The following is a 20,721-nucleotide window of genomic DNA, read 5'->3' as shown; positions in this document are numbered from 1 at the left end:
TCGTTGCATAGCTCCAATAATCATATCTGTATTTTCTGTAGGTTGAAAAAAAAAAACTTAATATTAAAAGAAATGAGTTTGATCATATAATCTTTAAATTAAAAACAAGCCATCCAAGAAATTCAAGAGAAAGAGCGAAGACATTTCTACATTCTTAGTTAGCGGATGAGGGAGCTCGGTGGCTGAGTGGTTAAGCGCCTGGCTTCCGAAAATGGGGCCCTGGGTTCGAAGAAAACTGTGATTTTTAATTTCGGAATTCTAAGGGCGCCCCTGAGTTCACTCTAATCAGTGCCCGACTCAAGTTGGGGAAAATAAAAGGCGATTGGTCGTTGTGCTGGCCACCTTTTTAATTTCGGCCGCCGAGTCCATCTAAGGGGTACCTGACTTTAGCTAATCGTTGTGCTGGACACATGACACCCTGTTCGTTAACCGTTGGCCAAAGAATCAGATGACCTTAACATCATATGCACTATAGATCGCAAGGTACGAAAGGAGGAATGTACCTTTTTTTTTATTTAGCGAATGATCTTGAATTCGATTAGACTATTGTTATTCTTTCTCAGGTATTTATTTATTTGCAATAATCCTAGATCAGCGAAGAGCCTTTGATTTCCACAGAACTGGCGTATACTATACAGCTGACCAGCTGCAAATTTATTTAAAAAAAAAGAGGTATTGCCTCTCTATGTCTTGCAAACTTTATCTTTAAGTAGTGCTGATGTCGGTTGTTGACTTGTAGCACCAAACTGCTGGTAGACAACAGTACCGCTGTGTTGAAATAACTTGAATAACTTCTTTGGTGAGCAAAACTAAATAGAACTTTTATTACACTACTAGCCTGGCATTACCCGCGGCCTGCGGGTCTAAGTTTGTGTTTACTGATCTAGTGGATTGGATTTAGATGTATGTTAAGCTTAGCAAATGATCCTTTCACGTTATTTCTCTTTAGCTACGAAAATAAAATTAGTTTTGCGAAAATGGGTTTACCCGAAGCCGATACATTCATATCTATTAAAAACGAAAAGAGCGATAGCTTTGTTAAATGAATGGGATTATAAAGTGAACAATTAAACGAAATAATTTTTAGTACGCGATTCATGAATGAATATAGATCTAGGCCTATCTCAACTCGCTCGGCTTCGCAGCTTTCGTAAACGAATGTAGTCTCTTAAATATGCTTTAGAAAACCAAATTTGAATGTTTATTTGATCAAAATATGAAATGAATGTATGTTAATGTGTTAAAGTATAAAACTATTTGTGCGAAGAGAAGTTTTATCATCTTAGAGTTGAATTAGAGTTTTAGATCTAGGGATGGAATTATAAAGTAAACAATTAAACGAATTAATTTTTAGTACGCGATTCATTACGGTATTGTCTAATGAAAGAATGTTCGTCAGGAAATCTGTAGTCATAGATATAAGGAACTAATTTATGTAAAAAATGCTTTTGAAACACAAAATTGAAGGTTAATTTTATTATATAATGAAACCAATTGATCTTCTTTTGTATTTTCATGTGTCAAAGTAAAAAACTATCTGCGCAAAGTGTATTTCTTAAAATTAGATCTAGATCTAAATCCTTTCGATCTTTTCTCATGTCAACATTGTAGACATGGCCTAGATCCATAAAATACTATAGCTTTAATAGAGTCGGACAACTTTATTTTTTTTGAGGGTCTTAAGTTTGTTTTAGGGCTACAATACATACACTACGGTCTAAGTTGGTACCCAAGAAACATTCCTGCCAAGTTTTATCAAGATTGATCAAGCGGTTTTGATGTCTATAAGTAACATACATACACCTCACATTCTACTTTATAGTATAGAAGATAGACAAATTAAACTTCAGAGGAAATATAAATGCAGTAGACTTTAGGAATATTGTATTTTCTTTAAATGGTATTTTGAACACTATCTAGTTCATTTCTGAAAACACGTCTTTTCAGTCTGGCATTCTGGAGTCGTTTATCGTACCGAAGGCCGCTGACGACAATGCCATTTATCTTGCATCATTCACAACCCACCGTTTTACACTTCCCATCGTCGCCATAGAAACACACACACACACACACACACACTCCATAACAAGTGGGACCGTGAACATCGCATCACGAGAATCTCTTACACAAAAGTGGCGAATTAGCGTGTGGGGTCTGCGGGCAAGATTGTATTGTACAAATTGGTCCGAGCATTATGGAACAAAGAATGTGCCTTATATATTAATAAAATATTTAATAAAATTACAATCCTAGAAGTTCTTTAAAAAAAAAAGATTCTTTGAATGCTAGGCAAATATGTGAGGCAATCTCTTATCAAATTACTTTTATTTGTTGACTGTTTAAATGCATCTTGGCCTTTCTTTTTTTTCTTCACCAGATGGCGCGTGTGTTGGAGTCACGTGGTCTGACGAAACTGTTTAATGCTGAAAACATCACCGTGTTTCTGCCAATCAGCGAAGGGTTCTTCACCTTTGACGCCGCATACTTCGGGATCGGATCTAACGACGTTCAAAAATGGAATGAACTCTTTGAATACGGCTCACGTAAGATCATTTTCAAAATAATTTATTTTTTCACAATGTTTATGTAGCCGTTGTCTCTAAAGTTTTTAATACTGGTATAAAGAGTTGTAAACGCCCCTCCCCCCCTCCTTTTTCCAATTTTTCCTTTGTTGTTGAAATCTCTAGTGTGAACAACTATTTACCGACTTTAATTCTTATAGTAGATTACTAGATCTAGATCTAAAAAATAAAATTATATGTTACATAGGTTAGGGTTGAAAAAAAAGACTGCCATACTTCTTTGAACTACTTTACAAAACAACGCCTTGATCCAACTTTCTACAAAATGTTCACAATCGATCAGTCGCGGATAAGAATTTATTTCCGGTTTCCAGTCAAGTAGTATAAATAAGTCTATGAGTATATTATTATGAAAACCTCCAACGTAATATTTTGTTTCCCTGAAAAGTTTATGACATCGGTCTGACAGTCGAAACTTTTCTGTCGGCAAGAGCATAACCGTTAAAACTAATTTCAGAAGTTTTGATTGGTAACATAGAATTTATTATCGGGCTGCCAGCAACAGAACATGTGTGTTTATTTTTAATACAAAACACGAAAATAAAATGTCCAATTAAAAAAAATACAAAAAAACACTTTTGAAAAATCGCCCTCCGGAAGTAGATGCCTGGAACGAGTTTGATTGGAGGGTTTCCGCCTCCGGTGTCAAGGTAATTAGCGAGCGCGTGAGATGATAGGGTCACACGGGGTCATAATAAGATGGAAAGCTGTCAACAAAATAGTTCAACAGATACAGACATTAAATATAGAGAAAGTGCGATTCATTTGAAATGTTACTGTCGCTGCGTGTTGTCGATAACGTGGTTTGGACATTACACTATTTAGATCACACACTGACGTGTGGTTGAAATAATTATGAAATGTAGTGATTATTGTCTTGAATTTTCTAGTTCTCCATTATTTCTTTCTCTCTCTCTCTCTCTCTCTCTCTCTTTTTTTTTTTCTTTGTATTTCTCTCTTTCCTTTTCTTTCTATTTCTCTCTCTCTTTCTATCTTGTTTTCTCTTTTTCTATTTTTTTTCTCACTCTTTCTTTATCTGTCTCTTTCTATCTCTCTCACTAATTTTCTCCCTTTTTTTCTTCTCTATTATTTATATCTCTCTTTCTTTGTCTTTCTCTCTTTCTCCTTCCTTTTTTGTCTTTGTCATTTCTCTTTCTCTTTTTCTTTCTTTTCCTCCCTTTCTCGATTTCTCTCAATTTCTCCTGCTTTTTCCCACCATTTCTCTCTCTTTCTCAATTATTGTCTCACTTTCTCGTTTTCTCTCTCTCTCTCCATCTTTCCGCCATTTTTTTCTCTTGTTTTAAATGTATGTCTGAAAATCGCCGTAAGTTATTTTATTGCTCTCCTTGTATGGCTCTATGTGACTCCAACACTTTCACAACACTTTGTCTGTCCTTTGTCTGTCCACCTGTTATTAACACTCTCTGTCTGCTTAAAACAACTACTCACTACGTCAGCTTCACCCCCACACACTCTCTGGCTACCTCATCTCACTTCACTCACCTTCCCACACATTGATATGTAGCCCCCCCCTCCACAAACTTTTTCCCCACAGAGCCTGGAAGGACCACCATCTCGATGCTGCCCACCAAGGGAAAGATTACGTCACGCTTTAACCAGTTGCCCCTCTACGTCAATCGTTTCTCCACCCCCGACGGACTGGTCAGTATTGTACACGTTTAATTAAATAAGTGCTTGATTGAAAACACTAGCGTAGCATCTTCTCTATTTTAAAAGTGCACGACTCTTATAACCATCCAACATAGCGCCACCTCATCCGAGAACAACTTATTAAAACAGAGATGTTTTGTGTGTGTGTGTACTCTAATCCTTATTTACTATTCTATATTTAAAAAGTGCATCTAGACTTCCTTAATGAGTGTCTCGTAGAAAATTGTCACTGCACTAGAAGCTTAATTACTGTGAGAAATTTAAACGCGAGGGGGGAGATAGGAATGCCAATCTACTTGTTTACTAAGCTATTGCTTGATTGTGTTGGTCATGTAAATGCTATTCTGAGAGTCTAGGGTTTGAGTCCCTTAGTGAAGAGTGGGTCGTTAGTGAGAATGTGAGGACTAAGAAACAGTCGTGTCGTTTTTAGGTCTCGTGCTCACAGAGGGGCTTACACACATGTGAACCGGTTTGAGGGGGGTAGGCGAAGTTAAGGAACGTAGACACAAGTGTTTAGAGGCGGGATTAACTAGTCTACACACAATGAAGGAGGGAGGGTGATGTCAATACTTTATTAACTGACAAAAGTGTTGAAATTTGCTTTTACATAGCGCACCTTTTAATGCTGATAGCATACTCAGTGTGCAATGGTCCAATCTCTATTGTGGGTGTTTGGGAGAAGGTTTTCATTGCTATCTCTAGGCGCTTAGCTGCACAACTCTGATCGAGTCGGGATTCGAACTCTAGCCCCCTTGTTACGGGATCAAGCCGTAGCCAAGGGGTTTTGCCCTTTCTGCCAGATATCACATTGGAGAGTTACAATGTATAATTAATTCCTCTCCCAGTTTCATGTCAAATTAAACAAAAATAAAACACTCCCTGTGGCCTCAACGAGGCACCTTTATGGAAACGTCCGTTAGTGGTAGAGGATGGGCGACAAAACGGACCCACAAGTAACCATGCTGGTCCTTGCTACGCCACTGAATGGGATGGAATACACTGTTTTTTTGCTTATTATATTGTTTTTTTTTTTTAAATTAGATAAAAAAAAAATTACAAGGAACTTAAAAATTGATTTTTTTTTTTTTTTAAATGTTCCAGATCATAACTATAAACGGAGCCACCATACTGCAGGCTGACATTATTACTGACAATGGCGTCATCCACATTGTGGACCGGATGATCGCCCCTGTTGGGAGCGGCATGACTATCGCCGAATACTTGGAGAGCCCACAGATCAAAGACATGTCTTTCAGGTATAGCCTTGTTTCAGTCATGCCCAATATACATATCCGGCCCCCGTAGAAACCTATGTACACGGTACACAATGAGCTCTCAGAGGCTCAGGCCCATCGGATTAGGCATTTTATGCGTGCCGAAAATTGAGATTGGATCCAGGCCCCAAAAAGTTGGGCAACACTGGCCTTGGGCAATAATAGTTTTTGTTGTTGTTTTTTCCTTAAATTATGTATTATTATTCCTCAAAATACAAATAAAATGCAGGCATTAAAGTTGAACAGTTTCTTTGTGTGTACATTATTTTAACCTTCCGGTTGTCATATGTAAATTATAAAACTTTTGCAAAAGGTCTTACAAAAATTGTTTAAAAGTCTCGTTAGTGATATTCGAGTACTAAAGGCAAATCCCTTCTTTAAATACACAAAACAGTTTCTGTGTTTCCGGTTTTCAGTGCAATCATAATGGCCGCCATCATTGTACCAACCTTGACCCAGAAAACCAACAGCAGCAAGTCGACATACACGTCATTCTCTCCCAACGACTCGTACCTGTACCCCATGCCCGAGTACGGCAAGGAACCATTGTTTAACAACTATACCATCTTAAGGGAGGTAAGTAACGTCTGCTGTAAGCGTGAGTAGGAGAGCATAGCCAATTATGTCCCTTGTCTTAGTTCACTAGTTTATTTGTTTGTTGGTTTGTTGTTTTTTTTTAGTAAGTATTTCATGCTTTAATATTTAAAAACAAATAAGAGCACATAGACATAACTAGACAATGTTTTAAGTTGAAGATAGGTTTTGAACAAGATACTGAAGGCATTTATTTTAAGAACAATTGTAAATAAGCTACAATTATACCTTTACCTATCCCTTAGTCTGCTGGACCATTGGGGCACCACCCAAGATTTGTGGACCGTCCTTCTCCATTCCTCTCTGTCCTTTGCCTTAGTTAGAACCTCATTCAATGGCATGCCCGTCCATTTTTTTTATGTTGTCCTCCCATCGCTTTCTCTGTCTGCCTCTTCTTTTTCCTGTTACTGTTCCCTTAAGGAAGGTCTTTGCAAGCCCCGCAGATCTTGTAATATGGTCATAGATTTTTAGCTTGAGTTTTTTTTTTTTACGATAGTTAGTAGGTCATCATGGAGTCCTATCGCTGCAGTAACCCCGCATCTAATCTCTTGGTTTGTGATGCGGTCTTTAAATGTGATACCTTGGATCCTTCTGTAGCATCTCAATTCCATTGCTAGGATTATTACTATATAGTTTCAATTAAATTGCATTGTCATTTCAAATTAAATATACGCACTCTAAGGATATTACAAGATAATGCAAAGGCCATGGTTTGTCAAGAAAATTCTTTTTATCAGGTATCTAAGAGGAAGCTCTACCAATGGTTTCTACACTCCTGGCTCTTCCTCTATAGACTAATAGATTTCTTTTGATGGGAATAAAAATGTGTAGAGTGGGAGATTTACTCCCCTTTCACACTAAACTTAAAATAAATGTGTTTCTTAAAAAAATGTCAGATTACTCTTCAGTTTTGTTTTGTTTTTAATTTAGTTAGTTTACCATGTATTGTTTTCTTTTTTCAAATCGTGTGTTATGTATAATGTGTGTTATGTATTATGTGCGTTATGTATTTGTATTTTGGGATGCAGGTCTATCAAGCTCATTTGATCGAAGACGAGGCTCTATTTCTTCCGGCGGGAATCAGTGCTATTCCCGACAGGATGGCTCTACACGGGAAAATACAATTTTACGTCAGGGACGGGAAAAGTAAGTACTTTTTAATTCAAAGTCATGACATGACTTTTCATCTTGATCGAGTTAAAGTCATGCAATACTTTTGAACTAGACCAAGTCATAGACATGTATAGCCTTGTATTTCTTATGTCTTTTTTTTTTTTGCATATTTTACAATTGTTATAGATGTGGTTGGTTCTTGCCCTGTTTAGAAGTAAGATCGTTTCTAAGACATTTGAGATATATGTGGTTTTGTTTTAGATCAATATGTAGCTCTCTCTCTCTCTCTCTCTCTTTCGTACACACTCACTCTCTCTAACACTCTCTTTCTCTGTCTCTCTTTTTTTCTGTCTGTCTAGCTATTTCTACTTCTGTCTGTTTGTGTCTCTCTCTCTTTTTCACACACACTCACTCTCTCTCTCTCTAACTCTCTCTTTCTCACACACTCTCTCTCTCTCTTTATCTGTCTCTCTCTCTATCTTTTCTGTCCGTCTGTCTGTCTGTCTTTCTCTTTCACACACACTCACTATTTTTAGCTCTCTCTCTCTTTCACTCTCACTCTCTCTCTAACTCTCTCTCTCTCTCTCTCTTTCACACACACACACACACACTCTCTCTTATTCTCTAACTCACTCTTTATTTACCTCTCTCTTTCTTTTCTGTCTTTCACTCTCTTTCTCCGTCTGTTTGTCTGTCTCCTCTCTCTCTCTCACACTCACCTTCTATCTCTGAATGTTTAATTTCATTCTCTATCTCTTTTTCCTCCAATTTAATATTTTCATACAACCTACCCGCAATATCGACTTTGAAATGTTAAGTAAATGCTTAACTCTTTACCTGCTGGCTTACAAATAAAATAATATCCGCAACCCTTTCTTATCTTCTTATCTTATATAATATATACGCTACTTCAAAATAGAAAATGATTACGTCCTATCAAGTAATAAGACTTCTATATTGTCACAGTGCCAAGATGTTGTCTTTGAAAGTTGTGTTTTACATTCCTAGGAATATATTGATTTCCCTTCTGGTTGAAACTCTGAGGCAACTCTAACGCTTATTAAAATAAATTAATTAAAAGGTGAAACTAACTTTGATTCAATAATTCGCCATTAGCTTTGATAACCTTTAATTTTTTAATGCAAAAATTTTTTTAAAATTATCATTAGACATTCAAAACAAAAAGATAATAAAAATGCTGCTATTAAAAGGGATCGTGCTCTCCCTTTGATAACGAATGTTATGATTTCAAGTTTGTTTCCTTCATTTTTATGTTCCATAATTTTAACAATCTTTAATGTTGTTTTTTTTTTTCCTGATGTAGTTTATTTTTTAAAGAGCGTCCACCAATATTAACAAGTCTTTCAGAAATACAAAGCACACAACGAAGTGTATCAAAGCTTTGTGATCCGATACTGTGTGTGATATTATAATACATTTACAATTATTTTAATTAAGAGGCATTCTCTTGACTAATGTCATAAATAAATCTTGAAGTCGATTTTTTTTCCGGTTATGATGTATAAATAATTAAAACAGCTTTAGCATACACAACAAAACTGTTTTCCGGAGCTAACTTTAGAATCGACACTAGTGTTGGAGGTAAAAGAGCTGACAAGTGTCAGAAGTTTCAAATACCTCGAAGCTAGCGTCTCAGATGAAAGAAACCTAAACCACTGGTCAGAGTTGCACAGTCCACAGCAGCACTTGCTAAACTCAAAACAATCTGGAAAGAAAATGACATCGCCCCGCGGTATTAACATCAGAATGAAGCGTTCCTTTGTCATGTCCACATTCGTATATGCTTGCGTGTCTTGGACGCTAACTGCAGAACTAGAGAGGACGATCCTAGAAAAGGAACTGAGATGCAACAGAAAGATCCTAGGTGTCCCTTACAAAGACCGCATCACAAACCAAGAGATCAGAAACATGATTGATACAACATTTGGACTTCCTCGATACCAGGCAACAGAAGAAAGTGATGGGGAAACGGTCTGTCATTGAAAAAGATTTTTAAAAAGACAGGAATTGAGGAAAACGGTCGACATATCATGTGTGGTACCCTAACGGGTGAATAAACTAAGGGAGAACGGAATATGAAGGTCTTGCTTTGATATAATGATTGAGAGTGAAATAGATAATATAATGTTATGATGGGTATGAGTAGTGTTTCATTTCAATTTAGTTAGTTGGATTATGAAGTTAAGTTTGACATTCTTTAAATAGGTATTGAGATGTTTGAATATAAACTAGATTTGCTATCCTTTGTAGATGTACTGTTTAGTCTTCGATTTCTTCGCCGCCAACCTGATATGATTCTCCTTTGTGTCTTCTCCTCAGTGTATGTGACTAATGGCCGGTCTCATGCCAGGATCATTCAGCCCAACATCCCGACTGTCAACGGGGTCATTCACGTGATTGACAACCTGCTGCACTATGTCTACCATGACGCCTTGCAGATAGCAGACAACATGCAGGAGACGAAGTAAGGCATTGACCTTTGTCCTTTTAATGTCCTACCTAAATCTTTTGAGAAGCCTTTGCGCTGTCCTTTTAGAAGGATGTTGTTGTTTTTTTAATGTGTGATCTAAGTGTGTCGCAGTACTCTGTGTTTGTCTTGGTACCCTATGTGTGTCTCTTGGTATTCTATGTGTGTGTGTGTCTTAGTACTCTGTATGTGTTTTAGTACCCTGTGTACAATGTGTGTGTATCTTGGTATCCTGTGTAAGTGTGTTCTGTAGGCTACCCTTTGTGTGTTTGTCTAAAAATTCTGCTTGAGTCTTAGTGCTTTGAGTGTCTTACTTATCTGTGTGTGTGTTAGTCTTGTTACCCTATGTGTTTGCCTTGGTATCCTGTGTGTGTCTTGTACCCTTTGTGTGTATGTCTTGGTACCCTGTGTGTGTGTCTTGGTACTCTGTTTGAGTCTTGGTGCTTTGTTTGTCATAGTAATATGTGTGTGTGTTAGTACTTTTTGTGTCTTGTTTAAGTGTAAGAGTAAGTTCTGGCTCACTGTGTTCGTCTTGGTACTCTGAGTGTATCTTGGTATTCTGCATGTGTCGCAGTACTTTAAGTGTGTCTCGATACTCTGTCGCAGTACTATAGTCTAGGAGTATCTTACTGTGTCCTGTTTTGATGATTTTCTAACCTTTAACCATTTATATTTTGAAGTAATTTCATCTCTTTTCCCTTCTAGTGTATATTTGTTTTATACTGGTTAATCTTCATCCTTTGATACAACATTTTAATTTCATAAATATATAAGGTTCTAAAACAGTCCTTTGCTCCCCGGATAATTTAACATTGTTAAGATTGCTTTATAACATAAATCCATTTTTCTTCTGTTCCAGGGTATTTTCGCAACTCATGAATGGAATGAATGGCCCCCAGAAGAAAAAACTGACTGAAGGACAAATAACCGTCTTTATCCCCACAGACTGGGCCTTCAGCAAGGTGCCACTGTACTGGCAGGCGGAGTTGTTGCGGAGACAGCACATGGTGGACAAATACCCCTTAACTCAGGTCAGTAGATGACCATTTCAGACAACTGGTGCTGGGTAAAGTAGTGAGGTATCTATGATGATAATTGCTCATCAACATAATTTTTTGAGGATAGTTGGTAGTTGTACTACTTCTGCTGGTGTTAGATTGGTGGTTGGTTGTTTGGTGGTAGTTTTGTGGTGGCCTGGTGGTAGATTAGGTGATAGACTAGTGGTAGATTGGGTGATGAATTGGTGGTAGATTGGGTGATGAATTGGTGGTAGATTAGGAGGTAGATTTGTATACTTGTATGTTTTGGACCACATTTACTATCTCTCAGCTACAATTACGGAACCTTGTACATTTTCAGTCAAGTACTTCTCAGTCTAGTGTTAAGTATTACATTTATTAATTGATTGTTAAAACAAAAAATAAAACAAGGGTACATTTTACTTTCAGACCCCCTTACTAATTTTTAAAAATTATTTTTTTGTGGTATTGAAAATTAAAAAAAAAACGTTTTGGAACTTTTAAATCTATTTTCTTGTAAGACTCTTTGAACCTGAGGAGCTCATAGTGCTCAATTCCCAGCTGTCTCCTATCTGATTAATTAAACATTGACTTTTGCCTGAGCATATGCGCGTGCTTTTTTTTTTATTTTGTAGTAGGATTTTTTTTATTTGAATACTTTTTAAACGTTGTGGTTTAATAACATAAAAAAAGAGAGAAAAACTTTCAAAGAATGACACACTGATTTAATTTATGATGTACAAGTGTGTCTGACCTTAAAGAGTGTCTTAAATACAAGTTTGTCTGACTCAGACGTGTGTCTGGAATGTCAGTGTGTTCGGATATACTAATGTGTCTAACTTACAAGGTTTCATGGCGCACAAATGTGTGTGTCTAATATACAAGTGTGTCTGACACTCTAATCTGTCTGACGTAAACGTGTGCCTGACCTAAAAGTTTCACAGACGGAAAAGTGTGTCTGACAAGTTTGTTGAACGTACAAGTCAGTCTGGTGTACATATGTGTTTGAACACAAGTGTACCTGGTGTGTACGTGTGCCAGAATTGTAGCTGTGTCTGTCATATATCTTTAAGTTTACACTTGTTTCGGTGTGTCTAGTCGTCCAGAGTTACGTCCTGTCGACAATACCCAACCAATCGACAATACCCAACCAATCGACAATACCCAACCAATCGACAATACCCAACCAATTAACAATACCCAACCAATTAACAATACCCAACCAATCGTATCATTCACTACAATAAATAGACGTTAAAATGTATTTAAATAATCAACCACCATTAGACAACATATAAAGACGTTTTCTAATAGTTTTTATATCCTCCACTAGAGATCTTATATCATACACAACAACACTTTGAGTTCTAAAAAAATAATATTAATATTTGAACGAACTCAAACAGTGACTGTGTTTCTCTGACTCTGCGCTTACATAATGTTTGTATCTGTTGCAGTTGGTGTACGGTCACGTGATTTTCACAGGGGCAATAGACTCCTCCCAGTTCTACGATGGGAAAAAACTTACCATGGGAAACAGTCAGTCTTTAACATTGATGGCCAAACAGGGAGGTAAGCTTGTCAATTAGTTCCCTTTGTCTTGCTGGAGTTAACGCTGGAGACGCACCCATGTTAAAAGACTATGTGATAGAGCGGAATTGTTTTAGATCGTAACCTTAAAGGTCCCGGGGCTCGCGTCTTAATACTGAGATGTTTTGGCTAGTACCGAAGTCTTGGTCTACAGTGTACTGCCGACATACCGAAGTCTTGGTCTACAGCAGGGGTTTTCAACCTGTGGGTCGCGACCCCCTTGGGGGTCGATTGACGATTTGCCAGGGGTCGCCAATGACCATCGAAAAAAAATGGATTGTTTTGTCTATTCTTCTATTGCTTTATATATGAGCAAGAGGGGGGGGGGGGTCGCGGCAGAGTTGGGGATTGTAAAAAGGGGTCGCCGAGCTTAAAAGGTTGAGAACCGCTGGTCTACAGTGTACTGTCGACATGACAAGCCGGGGGGTCACGATTTTCTTGAGTGTCACAGCTTCCGCTTATTTCATGACGACACACGAGGAACCAGCTGCAAAACGTATCAAGTCTATTGCAATGATAAGTGTGGGATTTATAACTTTTAATGAGCTTATAACATTTTTCACGTATCAATTGTGTGTGGGAATTGAAGGAAGATATCCTTTAGAGACGCTTGCAATGGACACACCCGGAATAGGGGCGGCAGAAAGGGAGCTAGTTGGGTGGTTTGTTCTCTTAAAAGGACCACAGGCATAGATGAAGATGAAACGCGTGGGGGGAAGGAGTGTGTCTAAGTTCTTATACATCTGTAATGTTATAATTTATTGGCAGCAACTACATTGGTATAAGCGATTGTCCATAATTCATTACGTGTCATTACAGCGGCTAAAAAATTATTAACTTTTGGTGTTTTTACTAATGTTTTTTTTTTAATTATTAAAATCTTCATCAAAAATTTTATTTATACACACCTTCCCATTCAAGCACTATCATTAATGTGAAATAAAAAATTCCCTACCATTTCTTTGCAAGCTATTTAAAAAAAAAAAAGAAATCTCTAAGAACTCATTGAGTCTTTCTCCCTGTTACTATGGAAATGTTCTAGAATGACTGGCTATGCACTTGTGATATGGACGTCCTGCAGTAATCTAAATCCAATGAGATTTGACCTTGACCCAGTCACATCGGACAAGCAGGAATTGCAAATGAAAATTTTCGAGACTTCGTTGCAGGCATTTTTTTCCCCAGACTTTCTTTTCCATTGAAAGAAACCAAAGTTCATTTGGTGCAATCCTGTTGATCTCTTTCAAAGTTCACAGAGGGTCATTCAGAAATTGCCTGTCTAATTCTTACAGATTTTCTTTCAAAGGTCGACATTTTAGGTTTTAAGAATAGCTTCCGAAACGTGGGGTTCTAGAGTTTGAATCCATGTAGAGACATGGTTTTAATAACGCTTCTGAGTCCTCCTGACTCTAATGGGTACCTGAGTCTATTGGGTACCTGACTCTAATGAATACCTGACTCTAATGGATACTTGACTCTAATGGATACCTGACTTACGTTGGGGAAACGTAATAGCGGCTGTTCGTTGTGCTGGCCACATGACACACTCGTTAGCCGTCGTCAATAGAAACAGGTGAGATTTACATCATTTAGCTCAATAGATTGCAAGGGTTACTTTTATTTTAGATAAGCAATCGTTTTTGGTCACTGTGGAAGTAGATAATTACTCTGGTTAATTGTGAGGTTGCTTAAACAGATGAGCTCTAATTTAGCTAACCCTTATCTGTGGCATTTTACGACTTCGAAAGTGATGTTCTCCCTTTGCAACTTCTTGTGTGACTAAAGAGGCCAATCCTTGATACACAGCTGCGGTCGCAGGTTGGGCATATGTAATCACCAGGCGCCGTTGCATTTTCACCCTTCTTTCTGCTTCTGTTGTGTCTGCAATGGGTGACCCTTCCTTTATGCTCTCTCTCCATGTGGATCTATCCAGTGCTACTTTTTCCCAGCTGCTAGTGTCGATTCGATTTTAAAGAGCTTTATGTCGCGTTTACTTAAATCTGTATACAGTAAAAGTGGGCGACCAGCGGCTCTCCTGCCTTCTATTAGATCGCCATTCAAAATGTCTTGTGGAAGTCGACCTACTGGCATTCTACGAACGTGCTACGACGAGCAGGGTGCCTGGACATCCGCTCTGTTAATCAGCAGCAGACGCCATGGCTAACCCTTATACTGACACCCTAAAACGTCGCAATTTTCAATATATAGTTTCGCATCCTTCAGTTCTTAATATTTGAATACTTGAACACTTCTACAGTGTAATACTTGTTTGAGTGTTTTCTTTACTTATTCTTACTGTCATATAGTTATATACAACATCGCCAGTCCATAGATAAGGCAGACATCTTGTTTTGATCTTTTTCTGTCCTACACTAATCTTCTCAAATCACCGTCTCATGCCGTTGAGATTTCTTATGTGTAGGCAATGTAATAATGTGAAATACGAAAATAAAAACATATGACTTCGCTTTCTATTTGGTTCTAAACTGAAATGATTCATTCAAATGGTTGCATGCAGTGCTCCTGGTCTTAGAAAGACGCTGCTGTGTATTTCCTTGCAGTCTAGGTCTGGAGAGGTTGTAAATGTACAGACAAATTCAATGTTTACTAATGCCGGGTGACGCCTAGTAGTTCCAGTGCTGATGGCCGGTCGACTAAGTTCTACCGTGGAAACTTGTTTACAGTCATGAGCGTCTGTCGGAGAAGAAAGCTTATAGCATCCAGACAGATTAGATTTCTTATTAAACGAAGCAAAGCTTGACAATAGTGTTTGCAATGAAAGGAGTATTTCAATCAATAAAATTGCTGAATGTGATTCAATAATTTAGAAAAAAAAAAAATGTAAATAACTAATATGAGGCGTGGTTAGCAATGTTAAACATAATAATGTCACATTGCAATCTATTGGGAACTTTGGTGATAAAGTCACATTTCTATTTATTGGAAACTTTGGTGATAAAGTCACATTTCTATCTATTATGAACTTTGGCCATAAAGTCACATTTCAATCTACAGGGAACTTATTTGAAACACTCTGATCTCCTCTTTGTTTAAAGTGAAAGAAACAAATTTGACACTCTCCTTTCAAACGTCGCCATCTATAGGGCAGATGATGTAAAGGTCATTTGTTTCTATGGCTGACGATTTACGAGGGTGTCACGCGGCCATTACAACGACCAACTTCCTTTACTTTTGCAAACTAATCATCCATTATAGTTGGGCGGACTCCGGGGTCGTCCTTAAATCCTGAAATTCAAAATTCCAAGATTGGAACCGAGTTCCTCTGGTCTGTCTAGAATCTTAAACAGTTGACGACTGTAACACTGATTCCATCATTTATAAACCTTGTGTGTAATTACATCTTCATGTTATAATGAGCATTCTGAGATAATATGTTGACTACGTATTGTATGTCCACTTGGTCACTTTTTTTTGTTCTCTTGCTGTTGACGTGGTCAGAGTACTATCTGGAAACAAATGACAAGAAAATGTCGGTCAAGATCGAGGTCAAGGACATCGGAGTGACCAATGGGGTCGTTCATCTGGTCAGCAATGTTCTTTTTGCTGACGGCTACACAATTTGGAATGCAGTGTCGGACATACCTCAGTTGAAGTGAGTCCATTTATTGTTCGCTTGTGAGAGAGACAGAACGACATTGTTTGGTTTAATATATTTACTGGCTTTTTTGTGTGTGTGGGGGGGGGGTTGTTTTACTTTTGTGTGTTAATGTGAGCTAATTTGTCTTACAGCGTAGTCCTTGGTCATATCTTTACTGGCTTTGTGTGGGTGTTTGTTTTACTTTTGTGTGTTAATGTGAGCTAATTTGTCTTACAGCGTAGTCCTTGGTCATATCTTTACTGGCTTTGTGTGGGTGTTTGTTTTACTTTTGTGTGTTAATGTGAGCTAATTTGTCTTACAGCGTAGTCCTTGGTCATATCTTTACTGGCTTTGTGTGGGTGTTTGTTTTACTTTTGTGTGTTAATGTGAGCTAATTTGTCTTACAGCGTAGTCCTTGGTCATATCTTTACTGGCTTTGTGTGAGTGTTTGTTTTACTTTTGTGTGTTAATGTGAGCTAATATGTCTTACAGCGTAGTCCTTGGTCATATCTTTACTGGCTTTGTGTGGGTGTTTGTTTTACTTTTGTGTGTCAATGTGAGCTAATATGTCTTACAGCGTAGTCCTTGGTCATATCTTTACTGGCTTTGTGTGAGTGTTTGTTTTACTTTTGTGTGTTAATGTGAGCTAATATGTCTTACAGCGTAGTCCTTGGTCATATCTTTACTGGCTTTGTGTGGGTGTTTGTTTTACTTTTGTGTGTTAATGTGAGCTAATATGTCTTACAGCGTAGTCCTTGGTCATATCTTTACTGGCTTTGTGTGAGTGTTTGTTTTACTTTTGTGTGTCAATGTGAGCTAATATGTCTTACAGCGTAGTCCTTGGTCATATCTTTACTGGCTTTGTGTGAGTGTTTGTTTTACTTTTGTGTGTCAATGTGAGCTAATATGTCTTACAGCGTAGTCCTTGGTCATATCTTTACTGGCTTTGTGTGGGTGTTTGTTTTACTTTTGTGTGTTAATGTGAGCTAATATGTCTTACAGCGTAGTCCTTGGTCATATCTTTACTGGCTTTGTGTGGGTGTTTGTTTTACTTCTGTGTGTTAATGTGAGCTAATATGTCTTACAGCGTAGTCCTTGGTCATATCTTTACTGGCTTTGTGTGGGTGTTTGTTTTACTTCTGTGTGTTAATGTGAGCTAATATGTCTTACAGCGTAGTCCTTGGTCATATCTTTACTGGCTTTGTGTGGGTGTTTGTTTTACTTCTGTGTGTTAATGTGAGCTAATATGTCTTACAGCGTAGTCCTTGGTCATATCTTTACTGGCTTTGTGTGGGTGTTTGTTTTACTTCTGTGTGTTAATGTGAGCTAATATGTCTTACAGCGTAGTCCTTGGTCATATCTTTACTGGCTTTGTGTGGGTGTTTGTTTTACTTCTGTGTGTTAATGTGAGCTAATATGTCTTACAGCGTAGTCCTTGGTCATATCTTTACTGGCTTTGTGTGGGTGTTTGTTTTACTTCTGTGTGTTAATGTGAGCTAATATGTCTTACAGCGTAGTCCTTGGTCATATCTTTACTGGCTTTGTGTGGGTGTTTGTTTTACTTTTGTGTGTTAATGTGAGCTAATATGTCTTACAGCGTAGTCCTTGGTCATATCTTTACTGGCTTTGTGTGAGTGTTTGTTTTACTTTTGTGTGTGTGTGGGTGGGGGAGGTACTTTTGTGTGTTAATGTGAGCTAAAATGTCTGACTGCGTGGTCCTTGTTCTTTTTCAAAGATATTAAGGGTTTCATATTTGTTAAACCTCTTCCTTTAGTCAACTATTTCGTTCAATAATTCAATAAAAATGATTCAGGAAAATACATTTCAATTTTTTTAAACTGTGTAGGTTTAAAGAATATACATACGGTGACATAAGAATGATAGCCTACACGTAGCAACATAATGATTGCCATGTCTAGGTTTTTGATAAACAGTTTTAAAAAAATAATTAAAGTGTATGTGTTATGGTGTGTGTCCTTAATTGAGTTGATTTTATCTGCGTATGTGTTTAAAGGGTGTGTGGGCAGGGCCAGATTGGAGGGCAGGCTGGGCTATAGACCCGGTATATCCACAAGAAAGGAGCCTCCGCAAAGGATAGAAATTTATTGGGATTTCGACAGGTAAAAAAACTTTTAAAGTATTTTTTTCAAATTTTTTTAACGCTAATGATTTAAATCTTACGTCGGCTGACTACTATGTGGTGTTTAAGAAGTGCCCGCTTGTAGTTGTAGCATGCTCGGAATATGTAAATACAGCTTTGAATTTACGGCAGTGCGTCTACAAAGAGCCTTATCCTCCACAAACACAAAACATATACACTTTTTAAAAAAATGAAATGTGCATATTAAAGATTTTAAAATGTAAAGTGAGATTAAATTTACAAGAACTCTTTTAGATCTAAGTATTTGCATTCATTAGTGGATCATTATTAAAGGATTCGTCATCAACAACATCATCATCAAACTCCATTAGAGTGAGGGCTTGAGAGGCTCAAATCCTCTCTTGCATAAGCCCTGGACAGAAACCCTGCCGTCTTGCGTAGTGCAAAAAGATTCGTAGAAGCCTCCACAAAAAATCACGCCCCTGGGCCTCCACGTGCCTGTGTGTGTGTGTGTGTTTTTTTCTTCTATTGTTGGATGAGTTGAGGTGTATCCACGAGTCACACTTGGGTTAAGACAAGTTTATAAAAACGGAAAGGCTTATGTTGTTTAAACTTTTACCAGACAGACAGACATAGTTGATATGAGCTTTGTAAAAAAATAAATGTTAAGCTCATTTTGGTTTTAAAGAAAGTTTCTTCAAGTTTTATTGAAGTTCTAAATTAATCAAATAATGCACCTACAAATGTTTAGCTGGCTGGAGTTAGAACCTAACAATCAACTTCTCAACAATATGTAAAATGACTGGTCAACAATACTTAAATTTAAACTAAACGCTTAAGTCTTCCCAGAAGTTTTTTTTTTATTTTAAAACTAAACCTTTAAGACTAAAATTTCTTAGGCTTTGAATTCGAGTACCAGCGGGCGTCGTTGCGAGTCACTGCTAAAAATAGAGCCGGTTCTTTCATCACGTATAGCCTCTTTGAGTACTTAGATTCTTTATAGCCCTATGTGGAGAGTTTTACGACATAGGGGGTACTGACTTGAGTCTGGTCCCAATAAGTCATCAGACGCTGTATTTTGATTAAAATGAGAGAGAGAGAGAGAGAGAGAGAGGGGTGAGATCGGTACGAAAATTTGATGGAGAGATACAGAGAACGGGGGGGGGGGGGGGTTTACAGTGGGGTAAAAAAAAATTTAGAAATAAAAGTGAAAAAAAAAGCTAGTTTGAAAATGTCAGAGAACAAATTCGTTTTAATTTTAAGTTGTAGGGATTTTAAACACATTTTTTCTTTGAGACAAAGTTTTGATAATTGACTCCTCTATTTAGAAAGAAGGAACACAACTAAGACTTTGGGAGTAATAATTTCAGATTGCTGTTCATATCATTGTTTGTTGTTTTTTTTTGTTGATGTTATTGTTGTTATTGAAATTGTTAAAGATTTTGTTGTTGATATGGTTGGTGCTGATGTTGTGATATTGTTGTGTTGTTGTTGTTGTTGATATTGTGGTTGTGGCTGATATCGCTGCTGTTTTTTATTGTTTTCGCTATTGGTGTTCATAATGATGTTTGTATTGTGGTTGACTATTCATTGTGAATATGAACTTAGTTGTTGTTGTTTAAGACAGAGGAATTACATGCAATGAACAAAAAAAAACATTAAGATAATGACCAGTTCTATTCTTGTATTTTTTTTTTAATTATTTATTGTAAGACACATTTATAATGCTGCAATGCTTATCGTGAAATGCTCAAGTAATCGGTACCTGGTCATTTGGTCAACGATATGGACTTATTACTTATTATGTGTTTTAGGGCATAAAATGCCTGGTGCTGATGTCGCACAAAAAAAGGTGTTAAAGACATTGAACGAATTCTCGTTATTGAAACAGTTGTTAGCTTGTAAGATGTTTTGCCTTGAAATAGTAAATTGTATTAGTTAGATCAGCGACTCCCAAAGTGGTCTGTATAGACCCTCTGGGGTCTACGAAGACTTCCAGGGGGTCTAAGAGACAAAAAAGTTTGGGAACCACTGAATTTGATCCTAGAACTCCAAACATCCTTCTGTGCAGTCACAGCAGTCTGGACTCGTGTCACTCAAGTTATGTCACTAGTCAGCGTCTTTTGTTCTGATTGGTCAGTTTTTATAATGACTATTTTAGGTTTATTGGAAAACGCCTTAAATCTAGAACCAGGTAGGATAAGTGGGATTTATTGAATCAGTTGCTTTTTCTTTTTTGTTTTTATGTGTTTCCAACTAGCTCTATATCGCTGTATTATACCATGAGAGCAAGGACTCCATTAAAGTCACTAAACGAATGTGGTTTTCGATTATGGTTTTGTTAATATGAATTTGCAGTAAAATTGGAAAATGTATTACATGTCTTGTGTGGCTTTCAGAAGAACTTCAAACTATCGTCTCTTGTTGTTGTTTTTTTTCCCCGCAGACGTTTTTATGACGTAGTAAACCGACACTTCCCCAAGTTGAAGGACACGTTGAACATGGCCGCCGAGAAGCCGTCCGCCTCCATGACAGTCTTCCTGCCCAGTAACGAAGTGTTTGACCGGGCGGCGGATTTTGTCAACAGCAGGCTGCTTCTGGAACCCCAAGTGTTGGACAAGGTGCCGCCTCTGTTTGTACATTGTCTGGAGTGTAGTCTGGTGGTCGGGGAGATAAGAGGATGTGTGTAGA

General features: G+C 37.6%; 1 protein-coding gene across 3 annotated transcripts in view; it reads left to right on the top strand.

Moving 5' to 3' along the window:
• Nucleotides 1-20,721, top strand: part of LOC106073270 (uncharacterized) — a 353,065-nt gene that overhangs the window by 318,228 nt on the left and 14,116 nt on the right. For all 3 annotated transcript variants that reach the window (XM_056016627.1, XM_056016626.1, XM_056016625.1), the window contains 10 exons: nt 2,378-2,543; nt 4,138-4,244; nt 5,355-5,509; nt 5,944-6,103; nt 7,150-7,267; nt 9,575-9,719; nt 10,582-10,753; nt 12,199-12,313; nt 15,791-15,944; nt 20,477-20,651. In XM_056016627.1, coding sequence (XP_055872602.1) covers nt 2,378-2,543; nt 4,138-4,244; nt 5,355-5,509; nt 5,944-6,103; nt 7,150-7,267; nt 9,575-9,719; nt 10,582-10,753; nt 12,199-12,313; nt 15,791-15,944; nt 20,477-20,651 — 1,467 coding nt within the window. The remainder of the gene's footprint in view (nt 1-2,377; nt 2,544-4,137; nt 4,245-5,354; nt 5,510-5,943; nt 6,104-7,149; nt 7,268-9,574; nt 9,720-10,581; nt 10,754-12,198; nt 12,314-15,790; nt 15,945-20,476; nt 20,652-20,721) is intronic.

Source organism: Biomphalaria glabrata, chromosome 18 (assembly GCF_947242115.1).
Source record: "Biomphalaria glabrata chromosome 18, xgBioGlab47.1, whole genome shotgun sequence".
Taxonomy (NCBI): Eukaryota; Metazoa; Mollusca; class Gastropoda; family Planorbidae; genus Biomphalaria; species Biomphalaria glabrata.
The sequence above is the reverse complement of the archived record's forward strand: the minus strand, read 5'-3'. Positions and strand labels throughout refer to the sequence as shown.